The 25,280-nt window shown below is 40.7% G+C and overlaps 1 protein-coding gene across 3 annotated transcripts in view; it reads right to left on the bottom strand.

The window, feature by feature from the left end:
* The window catches only part of RPGRIP1L (RPGRIP1-like), a 78,514-nt gene that overhangs the window by 44,535 nt on the left and 8,699 nt on the right, over positions 1-25,280 (bottom strand). For all 3 annotated transcript variants that reach the window (XM_014528423.1, XM_005880295.2, XM_014528424.1), the window contains exons 4-9: positions 24,910-25,208; positions 21,271-21,364; positions 19,644-19,787; positions 7,395-7,500; positions 5,410-5,556; positions 4,285-4,358 (exon numbers count right to left, since the gene is read on the bottom strand). In XM_014528423.1, coding sequence (XP_014383909.1) covers positions 4,285-4,358; positions 5,410-5,556; positions 7,395-7,500; positions 19,644-19,787; positions 21,271-21,364; positions 24,910-25,208 — 864 coding nt within the window. The remainder of the gene's footprint in view (positions 1-4,284; positions 4,359-5,409; positions 5,557-7,394; positions 7,501-19,643; positions 19,788-21,270; positions 21,365-24,909; positions 25,209-25,280) is intronic.

Raw genomic sequence — 25,280 nt, 5'->3', positions numbered from 1 at the left:
TATATATACATGCATGTCAGTGTGTGTGTGTGTGTGTGTGTGTGTGTGTGTGATATTATTAAAAACATGTACTACTCGGAAAAAAATTAGCATGATGAAATAGGCACAAGTATACATTATATCAGATGCCAAAAATTAGAAACAGTAGTGTTCCAATAGCATTAGTACCAGCAAAGAGATCACCAACAGTTAATCTGGCAGAAACATCAGAAGCTGTGTGTGTTTAAATTAAGAACAATTTAGCAGCCTGGTTTTTCCAAACCCACAAAATACTAGTGTAAATCAGCGTAAGTCAATCTGAATTTAGTCCACTGCTATCTTCCCTCTAAATTTAGGATTACATTCCACTGGAGTTTCATGAGGGATTCCTTTTGAATTTACTGTATTCCTCTGCGCTTGGAGCCATCTGTGCAGCTATAAATGGTGAGCCACATCTGGCTCCATTTTCTCGCTGAAGGCTGTGTACATGATTAGATCTGCATATGAGCGCAGCCTTTGCGAGCCTTTTACTCATGAAAATGTCTTTGTACATTGCCTACAGTGACAACTGAGGGGATTCACAGTTGGTCGTGGTGCACATTTCATTGTTACATGGCGTTGCAGGAGTGATAGAGTGTCAACCTGCAGTGCAATGCCCACTGGAGCTTTGGGTCAGCACAGCGGAAACACACACCCTGACCAAGCACAGGGCCGCATGGAAATAGAGCTGAGCGGTTCATCTCCACCCTAGGATTGTGGTTCTTATAGGACAAATGCCACTTATTCTAATCTCCCAGGGCATCCTAAGGAGACGGAAGTTTAAGCTCTACATCACCCCGAAAGAAGCCCACAGGTACTTTAGTGGGGGCCTCCTGGGAATTAAATCCATATCTACATCAGGGATATTTCACTTGTTGAAGGAGAAATGATGGCCCAGACGCACTCGGGTTGGTTTCTGGGAGGCGCACAGTGCTCACACATGATCACACGAGCGTTCACGATTCCTGGCAGGCTGCAGGGACAGCTCACTTCACAGAGACGGAGCACAGAGTCGGTGGGGGTCAGCCTTGCTCCTTTAAGTTTTGAATATTAGGTGACCATCACATTGCAAAAACTTGATTCACCCAATTCTTAAAACAGTTAATGTCATCTTCAAAAATCAGACCAACTCTTTTTTAAACTATCGGCATTAGATTAGTCTCTCAGGGAGTTCATACCTTACAATCAATCACCTTTACAGATTCTCTGGATCCAATCTCAAACGGACTGACTCTGAATTGGATGGTAGTGGGTGCAGAGGTTCCAAAGGGGCAGGGAAACCTATGTTTGCTGTTTTCCAGGTTACTCACCTACAGGATTGCTGCAGGGCTCTTGCATTCATTAATCACATCACCCTAAAGCTACGCTAACTTCAAAAATGGGATGCAGCTTTACTATTTTATTGTGTAGAGTTTCTCTCTAACCAAATAAAAAGATGTAATTGCAAAAAATTTATTCTGGATTTTTAAACTGACATTTCTTAAAGCTATGCTTATGTCTTGGCATTGTATCCAAAATGTTTTAACATATTAAAAAAAGGCTCATTCCCAATACTAACATGAGGGTTTTATCTTACCAGATGATTCTCTAATATGTCATCTGTCAAGTAATAAACACATTCAAAATTTCATTTGAAAATGGAAGATGAGAATGCAATCTGCACATCACATTTTTCTCCTGACAACGGGCCAATTTTGGATAACAAACAAACGCTCCCCTTTTACAAACATGCTATCGCTGTGACTAACCAAACCGAGAGTGTGTGTAGTTTTGGATGAGCGCTAGTTGTTGGCAATGATGAATAACAGTGCCACGAAACACAAGAGCTGTAAAGAATCTTAGGAATGATGCTGATATCTGCAGTTTATGGAGTTTTTGTTGAGTTTTGTAGTTTCTCCAACTTCTGAAAACATATATTTAAAAAAAGCTGTATTACAGAATGTTATAGTTCTATTTACTATTATGTGTGTGCTCGCGGGGTTTTGTGCTTAAGTGGCAGGAGTATTTTTTTGGACACAATGTTATGACACTCATTACACACATTTACTTCCATATGCCTGACACAACATTCAAGTGTAAGCAGCATAATGAAGTCTGTTTAACGTAACAGAAAAAAAAAATGCAGCTCAACCATAAAACATAAAAGAAAAAAAGACATTCAGAGTTATATTTACACTCTTAGATCATCTTCTAATAGGAAAAGATAAAGTTTCATGGTGATAAAGTAAAATGAGAAAAACATGTCTTTCTCAAAATTCCACTTATGCATTATTCCCACATAAGTTTTTTACTCCAAAAGGTATGTTCAGTAAATCTCCTAATTGGGAAGAAGTAGAGAATGTATAGGTAATGGCCAAATGGCACTGATTTTCTTGTTTGGAGACTATGTTAAAATATTTGAAATGACAAGGTATTGAAGATAAAATCAATAAAAATTTCTGAATCTGACAGTTTTGTTACTCCACGAATGTTTCCCTTTCTCATACACAATTTTCCAATCCAATTAAAATCAGAGAGATAGTGAGGCATGGGGGGTGGGGGGTGGGGGGCCCGGAGAATCAAGTTTAGAATCAAAAGAATTGGGTTTCAGTCCTGCACCGGAGTCTCAGCAACGCCCTGTGACTCTGTACAAGTCTCACTGTTTTTGAGTCTCAATTTCCTCACTTATAAAACGTGAGGATAACATTCTCTCCACCATAGAATATGGTGGCTGTGTGATCTGTATACTGAAACTTGGATTTTTCAAACACACTTGGGTATAAAACAATATAAACCTACATATTGTTTCATAGAGCTGGAAATATAAAACAAGAGGTAGAAGAAATGCTTCGGGTGAAATGAATTAGGGGTCAGGAGAGGGACCAGAACAAAGCACTAGGGCCAAATGACCTGGACGAGGGTTTAAGGCAAATCCCACTAAAGATGCCGAGCCAGGCTGTCCTTGCTGGGGAGCCTCAGATATTATTTGACTGATGTTTGAACCTGCTCTTTGTAACCCTCAATATAATGGGCCACTGTGCAAAGATAAACACCATAGTTAGGCAACATAGATGATACATACTGTTGGAATGATGCCTAACATTAAGTTACATTTCTTTTCAAAGTAAAAGCTAATAAGAACCTATCACTACACTCCTTAGATAGGATTTAATTTTAAAAATATACATTTAGTTTACAAAACATAAAACATAGTTAAAAAGTTAAAGATGTATCTGTAGATCATCTATTTTTTGCTATTACAAAATATGATCAATAGAAGCAACTGTTGATATCAGCACTACCATGTATATTTCAATGTATTTAAATTTAATTTCATGTACAGGTGCATTTATAATTTATTAGTATCATATACTAAACACACACACACACACACACACACACACACACACACACACACACACACCTGTGTCACTTAACTAAACTTAGCTGTGGAGTAGAAATCTGTTTCTAACATTACAAGAGATTTTTTTAAATACCTGAATTAGGAAGCAGATAAACAAAATCGAAACAGTTCTTTCAAATTTATCTTGAGATAGAAATGCTGTGCTACTCTTTGTAAGGCACAGAGACAATTGTAAGTGAACACTTTCTTTTCTTATTATTTTATTTTTCTTTATTGATTAAGGTATTACATATGTGTCCTTAACCCCCACCCCCCTGGTGTCTGTGTCCATTGGTTAGGTTTATATGCATGCATACACATCCTTTGGTTGATCTCTCCCCCTTACCCTCACCCTCCCCTACCTCCCCTCTGAGGTTTGCCTCCACCAAGAGGCTCACTCTCAGCTCGCAGGCTGGGTAGCCCATTGGAAGAAGCAGGGGCTTGGAGAGACCTACAGAGGTTCAAATACAAGCTCTGCTACCTCAGAGCTTTAAGGGCGAGGGCAAGGTCTTAATTCTGTTTTAGTTTCACTGTCTGCAAATGGGCATTTACAATGCCTACATTTCCAGGCTGTTGTGAGCAATTGACAATAGTGTAGGCAGAGTGCTTAGCACAGGGCCTACTCGCTTATCGTCTGTGTTCAATGAACAACAGTGGTTGTTACTGGTAACAAAGCAACAGTTTTCTAAGTTAACACATTACCACTCAGGTTAAAGGACTTATTACCAATGCCCCAAAAAGCTTACTTACTTTTATAACATATATATTTCTTGCAATCATCTGTAACTAATTTTTAAATAAATATTAGATGGCCTGATACCCAAGGCTTTGACAGACAAGATCTCAGACAAGTGACTGAGAGAACACATGGAATTCTGACTTACCTGTTATAAAGTTTATCATAGTTTTCCTTTAAAAGTTCCCGTTCCTTTTCCAAGTCATTAATTCTATCTTGCAGCTAAAATGAAAAGAAAATTACACATTAGGAGATTCTCATATAAAACCGCAGGGGGTAAAAACACAGGAGAGGGGGCTAACATGGCTCAGTCTTGATTTCTAAATTGCAGCTGCTAACTAGGCCACTTATATTGTCTGTATTTAATTTAGAACTGATTTTTTCCCCAGTTAAGTAAACATGAAATTAATATCTCTGTTTTAATTTAGTAGAAACGCATGCACTACTTTATGGCAACCTGTGCCAAAACTCAATAAAGAATGTGTGAAAAGCTTGCTGTTAATCTGGAGAAACACTCTTTTCTTTCCTCCCCAGTGAATCCCACTGTTCTATTCACTTTGTATTAATTTCCAATTGGCCCATAAAAAAAGTAAAAGGATTAACTTTTCTTTTGGTTCGTGGTTCACAGAAATGTGTCAATCACTATTGACTCTGAAGATACACTTTCTCATGTCACCTGGAACTTACACAAAGCCAGCAGCACATCCTTTAGATATATGAATAAAAAAATAAAATTGCAGCCCTAGCCAGCTTGGCTCAGTGGATAGAGCCTCGGCCTGTGGACTGAAGGGTCCCAGGTTCAATTCCAGTCAAGGGCACGCGCCCGGGTTGTGGGCTTGATCCCCAGTCGGGGGTGTGCAAGAGGAAAAAAAAAATTTTTTTTCACAAAATTGCTGACGTTGCAAAATACAACACCCTTCTCTTCAGAACCAAATATATTCCTATGACTTTGTTTTGGTTTTGCAAATGACTAATAAACTTACAACCGAGGAGGCCGAGTTCCACAGGTAACCCGTTTCCAAGCGTTTTCTTTCTCCTCAACGACCTTTAATTCTCACGTGAACAGTGGCTCTCAGCACATGTGCAAGTATGTTTAGGCCCTGACTTGCCATGCCCATGACATGTTGACTACGCTTTGCTGTGCTCACAGTGCCACGCGTGTAGTTTAGATTTTTAAATGAATAGAATATTTGAAATGTCCCTATTTTACCTTTCCAAGCTGTCAGTTACAGAGCGGTTTTACGCAGCGGATGCGAGCGCTCTGGAGGCTTACCTCTTCGATCCTTCTCTCGGAAATCGTCACGGAGTGCAACTGTTTCTCCAGACGGCTGCACTTCACACGCTGCTCTTTAAGCTGCTGGTTCAGCTCATCTCCATTCGCCATCAAGGCATCGTGGCTGATCCGGAGAGTTTTTTGCTTCTAAAAACCAGAAGGAAACTTTTAAAAAGTATTTTTGGATTATGATTTGAATAAGTGACTACAATTCTACAAATAAATTTACTCCTGAAGTTCATGTTACACTTCAAAAAAAGCAGAGTATCACCCCCTTGTCCCTGGGGACATGTTCCTAGACCCCCAGTGAATGCCTGAAACTGTAACAATAAACTGCAATAAAAGTTATGTGACTATGGTCTCTCTCTCTCTCTCTGATAACCAAGATGGCGCTTAAGTGACTAACAGGCAGGCGACATATACAGGGTAGGTTTGCTAGACAAAGGAATGATCCATGGCCCAGGCAGGGCAGAGCTCGAGGGCCCAAGATTTCATCACACGACTCAGAACGGTATGCAACTCAAAACGTATGAATTGTTTGTTTCTGGGATTGTCCATTTAATATTTCTGGACTGCAGTTCACCATGGATAACGGAAACCGCGGGAAGCAAAGCCACAGGTCAGGGGGGACCACAAGACTGCTTACTGGGAATTCTGCCCATCGGGAACGTTGGGAGTTAATTAGTCCCAGAACCTAGGTTGATGATGCAGCGCAATACAGCCCTCCGATGGCACTTTCCTGGGGGCCACAGTCTTAATTAAAACGATTATGGGGGTGAATAGTCCCAAGTACTGTCAACCTAAATAGTTAAAGTTTAAATAAACACACTGATAGTTGACTTGATGGGTACTCAAATATTCTTCTGATAATGGTAGTGACAAAACAAAGCAAAACACCACAAAAAAGCAGAGTATCACCCCCTTGTCCCTGGGGACATGTTCCTAGACTCCCAGTGAATGCCTGAAACTGTAACAATAAACTGCAATAAAAGTTATGTGACTATGGTCTCTCTCTCTCTCTCTGATAACCAAGATGGCGCTTAAGTGACTAACAGTCAGGTGACATACACAGGGTAGGTTTGCTAGACAAAGGAATGATCCATGGCCCAGGCAGGGCAGAGCTCGAGGGCCCAAGATTTCATCACACGACTCAGAACGGTATGCAACTCAAAACGTATGAATTGTTTGTTTCTGGGATTGTCCATTTAATATTTCTGGACTGCAGTTCACCGTGGATAATGGAAACCTCGGGAAGCAAAGCCGCAGGTCAGGGGGGACCACAAGACTGCTTACTGTGAACTCTGCCCATCGGGAACGTTGGGAGTTAATTAATCCCAGAACCTAGGTTAATGATGCAGTGCAATACAGCCCTCCGATGGCACTTTCCGGGGGCCACAGTCTTTATTAAAACGATTATGGGGGTGAATAGTCCCAAGTACTATCAACCTAAATAGTTAAAGTTTAAATAAACACACTGATAGTTGACTTGATGGGTACTCAAATATTCTTCTGATAATGGTAGTGACAAAACAAAGCAAAACACCACATCAGAGAGAGACTTCATAAAACCTGACTATTGGCCTATTCATAACTTTGGTCTATCTTGGTATATCATAAATGCTTGGAATTGAAGATATATGCAGACACCTGTAAACCTTCAGTGCTATGTGCCACGTAAATGCAGATAAAAGGAGTTAAAAATAATTTTTCTTGGCATGAGATTATTTATGACAAATGTACTTGTTATTTTAAGATGACACAGATATTTATAAAAAGTCCAACCAGTTGGTTATTCCTTTAGGTATTAAGTTATAATAACACATAATACATAGAGTGAAATTATACAAAATTGGGAATAAAAATAGTAATCTTTTAAAATTACTTTTTAGTATTATGACTATTCTACTTAAAAATATACACCTTGAACACTATTTTTGGAGCTTTGAGCATATGTATCACCATAATAAAATAACTGATCACAGTACCTCTTGAAGCTGAAGAAATTTTCCTTCCATTACTGAAAGAGCATTGCTTTTCTCCACCAGCTGCTTATGAAGCTTAATCATCTCTACATTGTCCCGAATGTTTGACCTTCAAGGATGCGTTTAAGAAAAAGAGAGACAGAGCGAAAAAATTCAAGGCAAGAGAAAAAACAACCTGTGACGCAATCACAAGGTTCCGTGGAATGTTTCCTGGGAGAAACGTACACACTTGCAGACCCGTCACCAAGGTTCTCCGTGTATCACGCACCTAGGATTAGGTTTATTATTTAAAAACAACCCATCATCATTTCTGAACTTGATAAACTCACAGACTCTCAGAATGTGGAGGAAGCCCCAGATGTGATGACTCCTGTCACCTACACCACGACTGATAACGTGGATTGAAGGGCATTTCACAGTGTCTGAAATGGTGCATAAGGACACCAGTGATAGCACAGAAATGGTTCCACCAGACTTGAGGCTTCTCCTCTCTTTTCCCCCAAATGAAAAATGTGCGTTCAGCACCCATCTTCCCACACGCCCTCCAACAAATGGTATCATAAGATTACAAGTGATTGGAGTTTCCTCCTGGAGTTTGAACTTTTCAAAATATTTCCAAAAAAAGTGACTTAGCGTTTTATACTAATAATGCCTAACGCTGGCATTTAAATACGTTGCAGATGTGCCGTTCGCTGTAAGAGATCATTTAACGTCCACAGGGTATATAGAAATTCTATATGTGCAAGACTAGTTTGTATTTTTCCTACCGAGATTAAAGCAAATGTAGAATTTAACAGGAAGATCTTATTAAAGGTTAATCATAGATCTAAATGAATACCTGTTTCAAAAGGCATGTCTTTTCCTGACAGAGAAAGGTCCCTTAATTTAATGCATTTTACATTCAAAAGTTTCTTAAAAATTGTGAAGCTGGGTTTTAGTCTTCATTTTTAAAGGAAAATAAACGTTAAAAGTTTCAATTCAGAAAACGTTTTCAGTATTTAGAGTAAGTAATTTTGCTTCCAGAACTTATCTAGTGTACACATATTGGAAAAATTGTCACAACGCCCTACTGGAACCAGAGAATGGACTACAAAGCTCACACATCTGTAAACCAGCTGAGGACTTGAAATACTTAATTTTCCTCTTTGATATTTGAAAGTTCATTGCATTTTGGCATTGGACAGTCAGTTGTCCTCACACAGAAGATAAACAAGTCCAAGAGGCGGGCTCTTGCTCAGGGTACAGTCTTAACACAATGTTAAATCATTACGTGTCTAAACATGTTATCTAGTAGTTCTGAGCACATACTCAACAGTGCCCTCATTACGATCCCCCTGGGCATTATCTTCACTCTCAAAAGAGATAATACTAAAACATTAAATATGGAGAAAAAATATATTTTGTTAAAAAAAATTCACATTTTTTCATATTTAGAAGTCAAAATAAGATTTATCTTTTTCCCCCCAAAATTACTTGGTTTGACCACTCAACAGTGAGTGCCATTTATTGATATGGAAGAACAGAATACTATTCAAATCTTTCCCTATGTTTTCAGTTGTCCCTGATATTTCATTTTTCTTAGTTTTGAGTATGATAATATTTTCAAGAAGATATGCAGGTTGGGGGAAAAGTAGGTTTACACTTGTTTGTATGGAAAATAATACAGTAATTAATAAATTGTAATACAAGAATAAACTCTGTTTTGTGTACTCACAACTATATACTTTTGCCACAATCTGTGTATGTCAAATATCTGTATCATAAAAGGCCTGTGGTCATCACGCCGTAACGGCAGAATGACCAAACAACTGGCGAGGCGGGGCTTGTGTGGGGCTGGCGGGGCTCGTGTGGCGGAGGCAGGGCCCACGGCTCGCACAGGGTGGGTCTCGGCCTTGCGTGATTTCACGTGCTGGGCCTCTAGTATTTAAATAATAACTATTGCTTCATGATGTTAATAAAGAATTAAGCCCCAATAACCCATTAAGGCACACAGGGCCATAGAAATCACAGGTTAATGTTGAATTTTCTTTGTATGGCAAAGGCCTGTAAGTATAGCCAGAACTTTCAGTGGCTTAATTGGTGGATGGTTTCTCGAATATTTCCCTAAATTCTTTGGAGTTTAGACTTTTCAAAGTATTGCCAAGAAAAGGGACTTAGTATTTTCTGCTAATAATGCCCAACAAGTGGGCACCAATGACAACATGAGTAGTAGTTACCGCCCAGCAACAATGCGCGGTGCTTTAGATAGCGGTGCTTTAATAAAAGCCAGCTCGCCAGGAAGGGCCCCTCTCTGAGCACCTGCCAGTGGTGAACAATGACTTTTAAGTGTGAGTTTGAGGGCTGTCGACACAACAGTCATTGTTGTGACTGGATGTTCTGAGGGCTAACAGTGAGAAGGACGACTCCCTGACTCGCTGAGTCAATGACATAATAAATAAAAGATGAAATCAACCATTTAATTAATGTTGTCTGGCCTTAAGAAGGTGGACAGTGAAAAATAATCTCAAACCTGATAATCAACTCAACGCTCCTACACAGATGAAAAATGGTAAAAAAATAAGGGTGGGCGCTGACCGGCGTGGCTCAGTGGTTAGAGTGTCAGCCCATGCATGGGAGGGTCTCCGGTTCGATTCCCGGTCAAGGGCATGTACCTGGGTTGCAGGTTCGATCCCAGGCTCTGGTTGGGCACGTGCGGGAGGTGGCCAATCAGTGTGTCTCTCACATCGATGTATCTCTCTCTCTCCTCTCTTCCTCTCCTCCTACCCCCTCCTTTCTATTTTCTCTAAAAATCAATGGAAAAAATATCCTCGGGTGAGGAGTAACAACAACAACAAAAAGAAGCGAGAGAGGAGAGATGGCAGGCCAGGTCGCAGAAAGCTGATGCACAAGGAATGCGAACCAGTCATTGGTAGGGGCGGTCCTAGCCCTCTGCGCGTGGAGCCAGGCCCCAAGCCGGCTGCCTCTGCAGAGCGGAGGCGGCTGGTTGAATGAGCAGAGGTTTAAGTGACCTCCCCCGGGTGCATGCCCTGGGATGGGAACATCAGGTCTTCAGGATGCTGACATTCTAACGCAGCGGTTCTCAACCTGTGGGTCGCGACCCCTTTCACAGGGGTCGCCTAAGACCATCAGAAAACACATATATAATTACATATTGTTTTTGTGATTAATCACTATGCTTTATGTTCAATTTGTAACAATGAAAATACATCCTGCATATCAGATATTTACATTACGATTCATAATAGTAGCAAAATTACAATTATGAAATAGCAACGAAAATAATTTTATGGTTGGGGTCACCACAACATGAGGAACTGTATTAAAGGGTCGCGGATTAGGAAGCTTGAGAACCACTGCTCTAACGGGAGGAACAATGCACAGTAAAAACAGTCGGCTGAACTCTGACAGCCCTGCACCGGCTCATACATGCTGCACTACACATGGTGAAATGATCTGCAAACAGATAGCAAGCATATCAATTAAATTCTCTGTAAAAATAAATTTCTCAACAAACAGTTTCAAAAACCCCCACTCTGAACAATTAAGTTGGAAAAATACAGGTTCGTTTCTCTTTTCTTTTGAACAGACACGTTATTTAGAATGATGATAAAATCTTCTAAAACTATGAAGAGAGTTGTTGGCCCATCTCTAGATTGAAAACAAACTGAAATAAATTAGATTTTATGTTGAAAAAAGTAACACAGCTCAACAACCTATGTGCCAAGTTTCGCTCATAATTTGAAACAGTCGAGCAATAAACTCGGAAAAGGAGCCTCTGATGGAAGCCCTGAGAACACTTGCCTGCAGCCCTGCTACCGGTGCCACAATAAATCCAGAAACCAGAGCTCGGATTCGCGGGGGAGGAGAAACTCCACAGACTGTCGCTTCTAATATGCCATCTTACGGAGAAAAAAAATCCCTGCTTTGCTGAGTTTCTGACACTTCCTCTCCCCGTCCCTCCTTCCCCCCCTCTCCAACCCCCCTGACATTCCCTTCTGGCTGCAGTGAGGACAGTGAATGCTTAAAACAAAGCCGCTTGACTTTTGGAGGTAACAAAGTTATGATCTAGCAGTTACCACCGTTTAGAAGAGAAGGCTCTGGAGTACAGAAGCGAGGCTATGAGATTCTGGGAAGTGGTTGTGTGAAATCTGTGTGAGAGAGAAAGAAGAGGCTCTTTTTTGAGTAACAGTTTCAGGCTAAGTTTGGGGGATAAAGTTGAGAATAACCTTAGGATGAAAAAACTCTATTTTTTTTTTTTTTTTTAACACTGGCAGACATTCTGCAAGTGGCTTGCTGAAAGAAATGTAGGTCACTCACAGCTCCCGTTAGGACCACAGAGATAACCATCCCTAGCAAGGCATCCCTTGTGAATAGGATGACAGGGGTTGCTAGGAAGTTACGGTTCCACTCGTGCTGCTACTTGAGTTCACAGTGAACAGAAAGCCCTGATGGAAGACTGCACACAGGCAAACATGTCTGCGCAGGTTTATCCGGATCACATCCTCCTTGTGGCGCTGGGTCACAATATGAATCAGACGCGGTCTTTTCTTCCTCTCACACCCATGGAGGATGGAGGGGACAGGCACGTGCTCCTGACCTCGGGCGCACTCCGAGGGACTGGGAGGGGCAGCAAGAAGTCAACCCTGGCTCATCTGTTAGAGGGGACTGTTCTGAGGCTCAAGCTTAATGGATTCCAACTAGTATTGGGAATCTGAGAATTAGATCCAATACATCAAAAAGCCCAACGGGAAATGTAGGTTAATCGCCAATTTAGTTGCAAAAGTGAACCAAAGATTTTGTATCGTTTTTATTTCTTGATGGAATTTTACCTAGACAGCGATACAGGCTATTTCACCATTATTAGAAGCAATAGTTGATACGATACAGTGTTCGATGAATTAAAAAAAGAATTAAATTAATACCACCTATTTAGTAGGAAAAAAAATCTTGTCATAAAAGGTCCCTAGGAGTTAAAGGTAGAAGAGACCTCGTACCCAGTTCAGTCTCCATCTCAGGGTTGAGGGGTTACCTGAGGCTCCGAGACGTAATGAGTTCGCCAGAGTCCCTAAGTGAGGGAGCCAGCGCTCACGTCCCGTTCTGAGAGGAGCCAGCCCCATCTTCTAAGTGCCTCCTCCTGAGGTTCCCGCTTTTGGCTTTCCCTCCACTCTCATGGACGTACGCACTGATACGTTATATTAATTGTGACAACTTCTGTGGTTTGAATAAAGTGCTGAGAAAATATGTCAAGTTGCTATCACCTAAAAGATCTTACATCATATTAATAATAAAAAGCACAAGGATAAAAGAAAAAGGAATCTGAGTGATACTTTTCATTGGGCGAATTCTAAGGTATTCAAAATCAGAAGAGCTTGGTGAATGTATTTTTTAAAAAGTGACAGATCACCTCCCCGTATAATAGTAATGTTTGCATGGCTACCCCTGGCCCTTGTTACCCTTCCATCCCAGGGCCAGATGTGCCCTCTCAGTTAGGGGGTGGGGCAATCAGACCAATCCAAATTGAGGGACATTTTGCAAACAGCTATGAATGGGTCCAGAAGACTGGGCAACCACTCTAGAAGCAAGGAAACCTAAGACATGACAGTTAAATACAATAGATGATCCTTGATTGGACACTAGATTAAAATAAAGCAAAACAAAAAAACCCCACTATTTATTTATAAATCCTCACCTGAGGATATGTTTTTTATTGCAGCCTAAGTATGCGCCCTGGCTGGGAATCGAACCCACCACCTTTTGGTGTACGGGATGATGCTCCAACCAACTGAACAACCCAGCCAGGACAAAATAAATAAATAAATAAAACCTAACCCCAACAACAACAACAAAACACAAAAAACCCAGCTATTTAAACAAAACAGCTATTTAGGACATTCTTGGTATCTATTCCAACGGGAAGTTTGAAGACGGACTGAGTATTAGATGAGGCTACTCCGTCACTCACTGCTCAGTGCCCTGGATGGGACAGCTGCCCCGTAGTTACGTGAAGACACTGAGGAGTGCGCAGAAGGTGAAGTGATACGTGCACTGACTCTCGGGCCTGAGAGGGGGTAGGGGAGGGGAGGGGGCAGGTTCATGCAGGAGCAGGCAGAGTGCAGAGCAGGTGGTGTCATTCATAAATATGCAAAGGGGCGAAGGGATGTGAGTCTTCCCACAGCTGTCCTCACAACTTCTCTGTAGGTTTGCAATTTTCAGAATGAAAGACGGGGAAGTCACCCTGTGACGCTGCACGGGGGGAGATGGAGCCCAAAGCCACGCTGTGTCTTCGCTGCGCGGCTGCTTCAGGACCTGAGAGTTTGCTCTCAGCCAAAGGGCAGAGGAAGCCAGAATGTCTGAGACGTTTATGGGTTCAATTCCCTCCGCTGGGACGTTATGGCACTTCCATGATTTTAATTAAGAAGATAAACACCCTAACGTGTGTTTAAAAAAGAAACACAGTACGAACTAGTTACACAACCGGTCAGAGTATAAATAGTTTTGGAGTTGAAAAAGTCAATAAAAGGTAAAACCATTCTGATTTTAATGTTCACGTACATGTGCTCACTGGTTACCGCTGTGCATTTAATTTAAGACGGCCTTTTTAATAAGCAGAAAATGTGCATTTTTATATTGTTTAAATTTTAATATGGACTTTTGTTCAAAACAACACAGACATTCAGGCTACTTGTAAATGATACAAGATTTTCTGCTAATGAGGCATTATGTAGAACATATGCAAAAATCACAGCTCAGTCTTCCAAAATAGACCACAGTAACAAGAAAAAACACGATTTTAATAAAAAGGAGCAGCGCTGGGCTTTTACTTCAAAGCAATTAAGGGCTTTGGATAACCAAAAGTTTATGTCAAGCCGATGCCAAACCAAACGGGTCTATTAAACCCAGACTGTGAAGAGTTTCTGTAATATTCTGTGAGCGGGCTCTTTGCCACGATACCCGCCCGCACGCTGCAGATTACAGCTATGCTGGGTTCCTGTTTGAGAACAAGGAGTCCAACATCCAGATCAGACTTCTAGAATTTCAAATCTGAAATAATGTATCCGTGAAAGACAAGTTCAAATATGTTTTCCATTTTGTAATTTTTCTCTACAGTAAATTATACCAAGTTTTATATTCTCCCCAACATTTTTTTCAACAGTTTTCCATTAGTCTTAAAAAAAAACCAACCCCAAACTGCTGTTACACATAAAACTTTGAGCTATGTGTAAACATATAAGAAAAAAAGAAGACTTGAAGCCCCTTATTTGAAGTCATTTCTTTAGTTTTCAACAACTGTATTTCAAGAAACGACATGCCGTTCACTTCAGGTACCCTTTCTATTCTAAGGAAATAATATGTAATTTTCAATTTTATAAAATCAGTGAGGTAGGGTACAAATTGGCTTATCACTTTGGCTTTGGCAAACAAAAGTACCTTTACCTGTAATTCTTATTTTGTCTTACTTATTATTTGTTTACTAGAAGCCCGGTGCACGAAATTCATGCACGGGAGGGAGGGTCGCTCGGCCAGGCCTGCGTCCTCTTGGAATCTGGGATCCCTCGGGGGATCTCGGGCTTAAACTGGCAGTCAGACATCCCTCCCGAAATCTGGGACATTGCATGCACCAGTGACCATACTTTCCATTTTCCCCATCTTATGGGTGGAAAAACTGAAGCAGAGAGAGACAGATATATATATAGAGAGAGAGAAACAGATAGATAGATAGATAGAGAAACATCAATGTGAGAGAAACGATTGGTTGCTTGCTGTATGCGCCCCAACCAGGGATTGAACCTGCAACCTTTTGTGTGTGTGTGTGTGTGTGTGTGTGAGAATCCTCACGCAAGGATATTTTTCCATTGATTTTTAGAGTGGAAGGAAGGGGGAGAGACACAGAGAGAGAGAAACATTGATGTGAAAGACACATCGATTGGTTGCCTTCCACACACTCCCCCCAACCAGGGCTGGGAATTGAGCCTACAACCGAGGTACGTGTCCTTGACTGGACTTGAACTCGGGACCCTTCAGTCCGAGGGACGGTGCTCAAGCAACAGAGCCACACTGGCCAGGGCAGCAGTTCAGTTTTTAAGGTAAACGGCTCTTGTACATGTAGGTGTCTCCTGCTGACAATATTTAGAGAAGAAAATGTGTGTACTGTGTGTTACTGTTTCTGTGCTGATCTAGTCCAGCACTGAGTGACTTTGGGATCTCCCTTTCATTTGTACTGAACACTAGTTCCTGGACGATCAGACCCCTTTGGAAGGGGGAAGAGCAAACAGTGTGGGTGCTACCCCTTGGGAATTTAAGAACTATGACAGAAAGTGAAGCTGCTGGGGATGGGCTCCAAGCGTGGGTGTGGCCTAAGTGCAGACGGTTATCTTCAGATAATATCCTAAACGCGGTTGTGGGCAACTAGGATCACCGCACTGGCGCTGGGGTCTGGCCCTTCAGCCTGTTCCAAACAAGGAAGCATGGCTTGCTCTTCCGAGAAGGCCAAGCCTGACTCGGTTCTTCGCAGGAACATGAGTACGTCCTACACATTCAGCTGGTTCACAGCCAGGGTTCAAATGATATCCCCTAATATATATCGATTTCTCAAAACTATTCATGTTTCTTTTGCTCTGCACTTAGAAGAATATACGATATCACAAAACATATAGAATTTTATGATATAATTTAATTTTACACATGACTTTTTAGAAACAGAAATTATTGGAGATAGTACTAATCGGTTAAATCTCTAAAACATAAAGTTTTTCATATATTTTTAATCCCACTTTATTTTTTTAAGTTTCCCAGTATGCATCATTTCTTAGCTCTTTCAAATAGTTCCATGTAGGTTAGTTTGCTAAAGGAACTGAAATTCTGAACCTGAAATGAAAAGTGGGAAATCGTCCTTGGTTTGTGTAACTAAGATCCTAGCCATAAAAGCGTGGTGTCACACAAATCGAAAAGGGGGAAAACGAGGGTCTAGGTCTGGTTTACAGAAAACATTAAGAGAGGAATAAAATAGATGCAGCGAATGCCATGTGTAGGCCTCATCTGGACTCCAACACACAGCAGAAAGACACCTTCAGGGACGTTTGACTATACACTGGTTATTGGCTAGTATCAAGGAATCGCTGTTTTTGTCAGGTGTATCTGCATGGTGGTTTGTCAGGTGTGATATGCATAATGGTTTGTCAGGTGTGATAGGATGGTGGTTTGTCAGGTGTATATGCATGGGGGTTTGTCAGGTGTATATGCATGGGGGTTTGTCAGGTGTATATGCATGGGGGTTTGTCAGGTGTATATGCATGGGGGTTTGTCAGGTGTATATGCATGGTGGTTTGTCAGGTGTGATATGCATGGTGGTCTGTCAGGTGTGATATGGCATGGTGGTTTATCAGATGTATATGCATGGTGGTTTGTCAGGTGTATATGCATGGTGTTTGTCAGGTGTGATATGGCATGGTGGTTTGTCAGGTGTATATGCATGGTGGTTTGTCAGGTGTATATGCATGGTGGTTTGTCAGGTGTATATGCATGGTGGTTTGTCAGGTGTATATGCATGGTGGTTTGTCAGGTGTATATGCATGGTGGTTTGTCAGGTGTATATGCATGGTGGTTTGTCAGGTGTATATGCATGGTGGTTTGTCAGGTGTATATGCATGGTGGTTTGTCAGGTGTATATGCATGGTGGTTTGTCAGGTGTATATGCATGGTGGTTTGTCAGGTGTGATATGATGGTGGTGTGTCAGGTGTATATGCATAGTGGTTTGTCAGGTGTATATGCATGGTGGTTTGTCAGGTGTGATATGATGGTGGTGTGTCAGGTGTATATGCATAGTGGTTTGTCAGGTGTATATGCATGGTGGTTTGTCAGGTGTGATATGATGGTGGTGTGTCAGGTGTATATGCATAGTGGTTTGTCAGGTGTATATGCATGGTGGTTTGTCAGGTGTATATGCATGGTGGTTTGTCAGGTGTATATGCATGGTGGTTTGTCAGGTGTATATGCATGGTGGTTTGTCAGGTGTATATGCATGGTGGTTTGTCAGGTGTATATGCATGGTGGTTTGTCAGGTGTATATGCATGGTGGTTTGTCAGGTGTGATATGATGGTGGTGTGTCAGGTGTATATGCATAGTGGTTTGTCAGGTGTATATGCATGGTGGTTTGTCAGGTGTGATATGATGGTGGTGTGTCAGGTGTATATGCATAGTGGTTTGTCAGGTGTATATGCATGGTGGTTTGTCAGGTGTGATATGATGGTGGTGTGTCAGGTGTATATGCATAGTGGTTTGTCAGGTGTATATGCATGGTGGTTTGTCAGGTGTGATATGATGGTGGTGTGTCAGGTGTATATGCATGGTGGTTTGTCAGGTGTATATGCATGGTGGTTGCTAAAAGAAAATTCCTTATCAGACAAAGATATATACTACAGTATTTACAGGTGAGATGGCAAGATGTCTGGCTAGGGCTAATTAATTGAAGAAAATAAAGGTGAAGGGATGAAAGAAGAGTGACAACACGCTGACAACTGTTAAACCTGACTTATGGGTACTTGGGGGTTTAATATACTAATTTACTTTTGGGTATGCTTGGTCAAAAAAAAACCCCATAAAGAATGAAAAAAAAAAAAAAAGAAACACAGAGAGAAAAGTCATAAAGGGAAGAAAATAATTCAAAGAAGAATACATAAAGCCTTTTTGGAAGCACAACGTGAAAGCAAAAATGAGAGGACCAATGCTGGAAGCAAAAACATCGCAATGGTAGGGATTTTAATCCCACTTTATTTTTTTAAGTTTCCCAGTATGCATCATTTCTTAGCTCTTTCAAATAGTTCCATGTAGGTTAGTTTGCTAAAGGAACTGAAATTCTGAACCTGAAATGAAAAGTGGGAAATCGTCCTTGGTTTGTGTAACTAAGATCCTAGCCATAAAAGCGTGGTGTCACACAAATCGGAAAGGGGGAAAACGAGGGTCTAGGTCTGGTTTACAGAAAACATTAAGAGAGGAATAAAATAGATGCAGCGGATGCCATGTGTAGGCCTCATCTGGACTCCAACACACAGCAGAAAGACACCTTCAGGGATGTTTGACTATAAACTGGTTATTGACTAATATCAAGGAATTGCTGTTTTTGTCAGGTGTATATGCATGGTGGTTTGTCAGGTGTATATGCATGGTGGTTTGTCAGGTGTATATGCATGTTGGTTTGTCAGATGTGATATGCATGGTGGTTATGCTAAAAGAAAATTCCTTATCAGACAGAGATAGATACTACAGTATTTACAGGAAAGATGGCAAGATGTCTGGCTAGGGCTAATAATTGAAGAAAATAAAGGTGAAGGGATGAAACATGAGTGACAACACGCTGATAACTGTTAAACCTGAGTGATGGGTACTTGGGGGTTTAATATACTAATTTATTGTTGGGTATGCTTGGTCAAAAAAAAAAAAAGAGAGAGGAAAAAAATAAAGAAAAGAAACAGAGAGAAAAGCCATAAAGGGAAGAAAATAATTCAAGGAAGAATACATAAAGCCTTTTTGGAAGCACAACGTGAAAGCAAAAATGAGAGGACCGATGTTGGAAGCAAAAACATCGCATATGAGGATGGTAGGGAAAATGCTGCGATTAGCAAACGTCGAAGATGAAGAGGCCGCAAGGAGACCGCTGAAGGAACCCCATCATCCCAAACATCAACAGAGTTTGATGCAAACTTTGAAGATGAGGAAAGGTAACACGTTTGGGGGATAAAAATAATTGGTGCCATGATATGGAATTTACTACCTTTTAATGTTGAAGAAAACCATTAGGTATGCCAGCCACTGAGTCCTGGCCACACATGCCCAGTGGTGTCAGACCTACAGTCCTGGTGAATGGGGCAATGCGTGGAGTCAACAAGGCGAGGCTGAGCAGTTAGGGAGAACTGACCTCAGACTAGAGCTGTTGATGATCTGGCGCAGGCTTATATGAAGAAGTGATGTAAAAACATGATTTTTAAATAGACCTGACTTATCCTTCTATGGCACATGATATTTTATTTTTTCCATCACCATTAACCCCCGCCCCCCTTGCAAACACTACACTGTTGTCCATGAGCGCTCTCTCTTTTTTTTTCTCAATCCCTTCACCCCCCACCCTCCCATCAGAGCTGTATGCCTGCTCTCTATCTATGAGTCTGTCTCTATTTTGCTTGGTAGTTCAGCTTGTTCTTAAAGCATTCTAAATGAATTTTGACTTTATCAAAGCGATATTTCTGTTTTAACATACCTTTGATCTGTAGCCTGCTGTTCTCGAAGCTGAAGAAGAGATAACTCAATTTCCTTTTCTTTTCTCCGCAACTGAGTTTTCAGGATCTCCGTCAACTGCTCTAACTCTTCTATCTGGCCTCTCTGTGACTGAATAACATCTTCTCTGAAATAAAGAGCCTTTGCGTGAATGTGCAGTTTGAGGAAATATCCGCAGTATTTAAGATCAGTACAAAGACAGTTAGTTCTTCCTAACAAAAGCAAGCAAAAGTTTGAAATGTTAGCTTAAGGGCCTCTGAACCCTAGGAAAATAGGGGCAGTTTATGGGTGATGATCTGGAGGTACACGGGGAGCATTTCAAGACATCCTTTATATAACGCCCTAGGCCAGCCGTGGGCAAACTACGGCCTTCGGGCCGGATCCGGCCCATTTGAAATGAATAAAACTAAAAAAAAAAAAAGACCGTACCCTTTTATGTAATGATGTTTACTTTGAATTTATATTAATTCATACAAACACTCCATCCATGCTTTTGTTCCGGCCCTCCAGTCCAGTTTAAGAACCCATTGTGGCCCTCGAGTCAAAAAGTTTGCCCACCCCTGCTAGGCAATGGATTGGTGGTTTGAATCTACTTTGTTAAGTATTTATTGTTCACCTATTAGGTAGTCCACAGTCTATTCATCTTCAGCTAATTTCTATGCCTTTGTTCTTTCACATGTAGATTTCCCTTTATCACCTAAATTAACACTTCAGAGAGAGATGGCAAAAATGTACAAAACGTAATTAAGTGGTCCCTAGCATAGGTTGATCTCTATGGCATCTGGCAGCATCCCAGTGTAATGACCTCAGGAAACTGCTGTGAACCTGGCTCTTTGGCTAACAGGTTAACAAGATTAGGCCTAGTCTTTTAGTTTCTATTCTCTCACAATATAATCATCACCGTCTCTGGTATTTGGAATATTCAGAAGAAAAAATCGTAAGCCCATATGATTCTTAAGCAACTATCTGAAAGTATGGTCCCCTGCCTCATTCAGAACCGGTACTTCCTGATGATCCAGGTGAGGGGTGTGATGAGGTGGAGCCTCATCTTCATTTGTGTGACGCACAGACACCAAAACCATGAGGCTTTGATTAACTGGAAAGTAAGCTCAACATGGCAGGGGTAACTTTCTTGAAACCATAGTATGATGAAGAATGCAGGACCGTAGAATCGTAGTGAAACAAAATCTGAAATCCATATGTATTTGATAACTTCAAACTTTTAAGCCACGCCCTCCAATTTTTTTTTTAAACCACAAAAAGGCTAATTAATTCAGGATTTTAAAAAATTGCCTGGGATTTTTCTAAGAATGAAAATGCTGCCCCTAAATGAATGGACTTTATGCCATTCCTTTGGGGGGGGGGGAATTACAATAAAGCGGACTATTCTACGAACACTTCTATCGCGTAGGTGTTCATTTTCCTCATTTCAATGGGAACATGTTTAATAATATACTCTTATCCCACAGATCTAGCTGCAATTTGGTGGAGCAAATTATTTGTACATAAACCAATTTTATTTAAAATAAGGGAAAGAGAGGGATTAGAAAAACACCCCAAAGAATGATCAATAAACAAAGTTCTAAAATGACCACAAAAAGAATACATACAAATTTCTTATTTCTCCTCTGGCTTCTTCAAGTAAATTGTTGCCATATTTTGTCAGCATGGGTTGATCTACATCTACATCTTGGAATCTAATACCTAAAAATAAATTAATAAGATTATAGATGTTAGAAAAGAGGACCCTGGCTTTGATTTCATGATGAAATGTGTGATGTAACAGAATTGCTTCAGTACTGAGAGATATGTGCTCTGCAGAACAGAGAATCAGAAGTACGTTGCCAAAGGGACTATTAGCTCTGAGCCACCAGTTGGCATTGAATCAAACACAGCAGCAAGTATAGCCCATTAAACAAATTCTACTAAGAAAAACAAATGACCTAGAAATAACTTGATTCGACCTAGATTTAAAACTCCTGAAATAATTTCTGAAAGACCCAAAGTCTTCAATTCAGGTCTTTGCAATTAAACTGAAGTATGAAAGCAAAGGTTTCAAAAACATATTTTTGATTTAGTACATTTGATAAATGTTTCCTGTACTTTGGTTTATTCCACCTCAATGATAAAGTCCATTTATAAACAACGGTAATTGGAGGGGAGATAATCAATAGGATTCCTCTAAATAAAACATTTTGCTGATGCACTTAAAATACAATTGCACAATAGTTATATGCAATTTTATAAGCCTGTTAAAAGTGAAACATACTTTTAATTACATGAATTAGTTTACACTTAGAGAATAATTAAATTATTAGAGTTTAAGGTAATAAAATATGACACAGAATTAAATTATTAGAGTTTAAGGTGGATAAAATATGACATGGAATTAAATTATAAGAGTTTAAGGTAGATAAATTATGACAATTTAGCTTTTAATGGCGCATAGTCCCAGGTACAATGGTACAGAAAAAATTCTGTCTCTTTAGAAATGTTTACTTTTAAAAATGAGAATTTTAATTAGAAAAAATGGCACTATTATTTGCTATTTCCAAAATTTTCACCACCTTTTGCTGTAGTCTAGACTAAAAAACAGAAAAGGCTCTGCCTAAAACATTAAAACAGTTTACTGTGTTAAAATTCGCCAAATATATTATTTTGGCAGTAATGCTAATTCTTAAGCATTTCCTAAATCAATCATGGAAAAACTAAACATCACTACTAGAATTAAAAAAAACACACAATTTAGCCCATTTGGTGTGGCTCAGTGGTTGAGCATTGGTCTATGAACCAGGAGATCACACACCGTTCGATTCCCGGTCAGGGCACATGCCAGGGTTTGGGGCTTGATCCTCAGTAGGGGACGTGCAGGAGGCAGCCGATCTATGATTCGCTCTCATCATTGATGTTTCTACCTCTCTGTCCCTCTCTCTTCCTCTCTCTGAAATCAATTAAAAAAAACCCAACATATTTAAAAACAAAACAAACAAAAAAGCCTATTTATACTCAAACTATTTCTTAAAACTATGATTTCATGGTGAGTTGCCAATGGTTATCTTTTAAAACACATACACTTCATAAAAATCTTTGTTCTTCACAATACGAATTGTTTCTACATCACAGTGATCACACTTGAAGCGGTATTTTTATCCTTTATCCTGACCTGGCATAAATAGAAAATAATATTTGTACAGCAGCTTGGGGGTGAGGCCCGTGGGGCCAGAGAGGGCCTGGGGTTCTCACCCCGCCACCCCGGGCTGCACTGTTTCTGACAAGTCTGGCCTGATCCCAGACTCAAAGGTGGTCTTGAAGAGTCTGATAAGGTTACTACGGTATCCATCTCGATAATGATGCTTCACGTATACTCAGGAAGGCAGTGGTTAAGAAAGTATTCATCACTATGTAATGCTCTGTGCAGCTTCTATGTCTTGGATTCTATAACAAACAGTGAAAAAGATCTGAATTACTGAGTATAAACACAAGGGGAAATTCAAGCGATGTAGTCATATTTCCACAAGACTGCTGCTCTGTGGCTTTTTTTCCTATAGGGAGAAACTCCCACCAAATTCTTCTATGTAAACAGCCCTTCAGAGCACTAGATGAGCTTGCGGAGTTAATCTAAACTTTGGGCGTCGTGTTAGTTGGAAAGACCTTGCCGACCTCAGAGATCAGCTTGCCCAGCTATTGGTCACAGGTTCAGAGAGGATAAGTGACTTTTTAAAAAAAAAAAATTTTTTTTTATTGATCTCAGAGAGGCAGGAAGAGGGAGAGAGAAACAGTGATGATGAGAATCATTGATCGGCTGCCCCCTGACCAGGAACTGAACCGTGACCTCCTGGTTCACAGGCCAATGCTCACCCACTGAGCCACACCGGCCAGGGGAGGATAAGTGACTTTTCAAAGGTGAAATCTATTATTGTAGGGACTTATTTTTTTATGTCCCTACCACCTCCTGGCCCTACTTCTAACCAGGTGTTATCGCCCCATTTTACAGATGGGGACGATGAGGCCCCGAGGGGTCAAGTGCGCTCTCCCACGTAGGAAGCGAAGGAGGGGCAGAGTGTGTTTCTGGTCTGATTCATCATGGCCACTTGGTTGTACTGAGTTTACTGCCAATCCCACAGAGCAAGGGGCAGGCTTGCTCTTTCATCCTGCAGCTGCCTCCTGCCTGAGAGGAGCCTTCCCCACTTCAAAGGCACCGTCTAGGGAACAGAGTGTTAACATTTCGGCTGGAAGAAAAAATAGAACAAATTTTTCGCCCATTCTGTTCACATGGTGTTTTTTTCTTTCCCAATGAATTGAAATGCAAGTTTCACATCATTTTCTATGTCCCTAAAACTGTTTGGTCTTTCTGTGAAGTGTCTTCCAAATGAAGATCAATTAGAGCTAACTTTTTATTTCCTTTCCCAGGAGCTAGAAATTAAAAATGTGTCACTGAAAACAGTTACTGACTTTTTGCTTCATCATAAATACATTTGTCTGTGGGTGGAGAGAATTGGGATTTTATGAGAAATGTTTAGTTTGTTTTCTATCACGAGTCTTGTCTATGCAATTGAATTGCTCTGTAACCTGGGTAGGGTTTAGGTGGTTTATTTTCAAAATTAAAAAAGTGATTGTCCTATGATCTTTTTTGGAGATGGAAGAGACCCTTATGGGTCACTTGCTTATATCCTTTTATTTTACAGGTAAAGACAACTCAAGTTCAGGATAACCAGAGGACTCGTCCAAAGCCACCAGATACAAAGTGGAGGAGCAAGAACCCAACTTTCAAAACTCCCAGGTACGTGCACGTGCCCCTGCCATGCTACCTCCACACCACGAGGAAGCTTTACACAACCCTGCAAATGTCATAAAAGGTCTTTCGATAAAGAACGTAACTGTGATCAGATATAGGCAAACTAGCTGGTTTTCCCATTTGCGTGTGTCAATGTGATATGCTCCTGTCATTTAAAAAAACACGAAAACTAAACTGAACTCATATTTCATGTAGTTTCACACATGTGTCGCACCAGTTAGAATGAATAGTTATGTTCCATGTTTACTAAACAAATTTGAGTGTGATCTAGGGATTCTTAAATAAAATAATCTTCATATTAATATGGATTTTTTAAAAATCAAAAACAGGTCCAAAAATGATCTTTATCTTCCTAAAGAAACTTAGGAACACGAATAATACAGAAATACGACTGTGTGTGTGCCAAATGACCTACTGAAAGCTGTCAGCTGAGGATGTGTGGAAGCTGTTTTACCTTTCCTGGGGCAGTCCTGCGCGCCTGCGCTTTCGCTGGCTTTCCTACGCCCCGTGTTTACGCGGGACTGCACGTTGCTGTAAGGGGCTTGCCTGCCACCCTGGACCTGAAGTTGCTGTTTGGCTGAAATGAGTCTGTTTTTGAGGGCTTCGTTCTGTCTCTCCAGCTCGTGAACTTTCTCCTGCAGCTGCTCGATCATTTCTTCCAGCTCCACATCTCGTCCCAGCCGCTTGGGGCCGCCACCAACCCGCTCATATCTTTTCTTGTCATTAACTAGCCGTATTAACTTGGTGGCCATTCTAGGGAAATAATAAAAAGATGAAAAGGAATGTGAGAAGTCAGCATAAAATGCATTCTGTTGAAAGGAACAT

The sequence above is a fragment of the Myotis brandtii genome, unplaced genomic scaffold (genome assembly GCF_000412655.1).
Source record: "Myotis brandtii unplaced genomic scaffold, ASM41265v1 scaffold633, whole genome shotgun sequence".
Lineage (NCBI taxonomy): Eukaryota > Metazoa > Chordata > Mammalia > Chiroptera > Vespertilionidae > Myotis > Myotis brandtii.
This window is presented reverse-complemented; position numbering and strand designations above follow the sequence as displayed.